The 1,349-nt window shown below is 59.6% G+C and overlaps 1 protein-coding gene across 1 annotated transcript in view; it reads right to left on the minus strand.

The window, feature by feature from the left end:
• The window catches only part of ADAM33 (ADAM metallopeptidase domain 33), a 31,382-nt gene extending 31,105 nt beyond the window's left edge, over positions 1-277 (minus strand). Inside the window, 1 exon segment of the mRNA XM_039724406.1 lies at positions 7-277. Within this exon segment, the coding sequence (XP_039580340.1) occupies positions 7-124 (118 nt within the window). The 5' untranslated portion in view covers positions 125-277.
• Positions 278-1,349: the final 1,072 nt, after the last annotated feature.

Genomic DNA, 1,349 nt, shown 5'->3' on the forward strand with positions numbered 1-1,349 from the left:
CCTTACCTGCCGGCCCCGCCCGGCCCCGCGGGGGGAGCCCCAGCAGGACCCCCAGGAGGGCGAGGCGCAGCCCCCAGCCCTTGGCCGAGCCCCGGCGGGGCCCGGGGGGGCCCGGCCCGGCCATGCCGCCGCTCCCGGGCTGTCACCGCCCCGACTCGGCGCCTCCGGCCCGACCTCCGCCTCTTTATGCCGTCGGGTCCCTCCCCCGCCGCGGAGCCCCGAGCGCGGCCGGCCCGGCCGGGGGGCGGCGGGGAGGGGGCGGCTTTGTTCGCCCTTATTTATTGCTGTGTTTCTTGGCCCGGCCCGGCCGCTTAATGAGAACCAGACCCGCGGCTCGGCGGCTCCCAGGCTTCCCCCGCCTGCCGCGGCCCCATCCATCATCCATCAGCCTTCATTCATCAGGCATCAGCCATCCGTTCATTCCTCCCTCCTTCCCCAAATCCATCCATCCATCCATCCATCCTCCATCCATCCATCCATCCATCCTCCATCCATCCATCCATCCATCCTCCATCCATCCATCCATCCATCCTCCATCCATCCATCCATCCATCCTCCATCCATCCATCCATCCATCCTCCATCCATCCATCCATCCATCCTCCATCCATCCATCCATCCATCCTCCATCCATCCATCCATCCATCCTCCATCCATCCATCCATCCATCCTCCATCCATCCATCCATCCATCCTCCATCCATCCATCCATCCATCCTCCATCCATCCATCCATCCATCCTCCATCCATCCATCCATCCATCCTCCATCCATCCATCCATCCATCCTCCATCCATCCATCCATCCATCCTCCATCCATCCATCCATCCATCCTCCATCCATCCATCCATCCATCCTCCATCCATCCATCCATCCATCCTCCATCCATCCATCCATCCATCCTCCATCCATCCATCCATCCATCCTCCATCCATCCATCCATCCATCCTCCATCCATCCATCCATCCATCCTCCATCCATCCATCCATCCATCCTCCATCCATCCATCCATCCATCCTCCATCCATCCATCCATCCATCCTCCATCCATCCATCCATCCATCCTCCATCCATCCATCCATCCATCCTCCATCCATCCATCCATCCATCCTCCATCCATCCATCCATCCATCCTCCATCCATCCATCCATCCATCCTCCATCCATCCATCCATCCATCCTCCATCCATCCATCCATCCATCCTCCATCCATCCATCCATCCATCCTCCATCCATCCATCCATCCATCCTCCATCCATCCATCCATCCATCCTCCATCCATCCATCCATCCATCCTCCATCCATCCATCCATCCATCCTCCATCCATCCATCCATCCATCCTCCATCCATCCA

This window comes from Passer montanus, unplaced genomic scaffold (genome assembly GCF_014805655.1).
Source record: "Passer montanus isolate IOZ18808 unplaced genomic scaffold, ASM1480565v1 scaffold109, whole genome shotgun sequence".
NCBI classification, from domain to species: domain Eukaryota; kingdom Metazoa; phylum Chordata; class Aves; order Passeriformes; family Passeridae; genus Passer; species Passer montanus.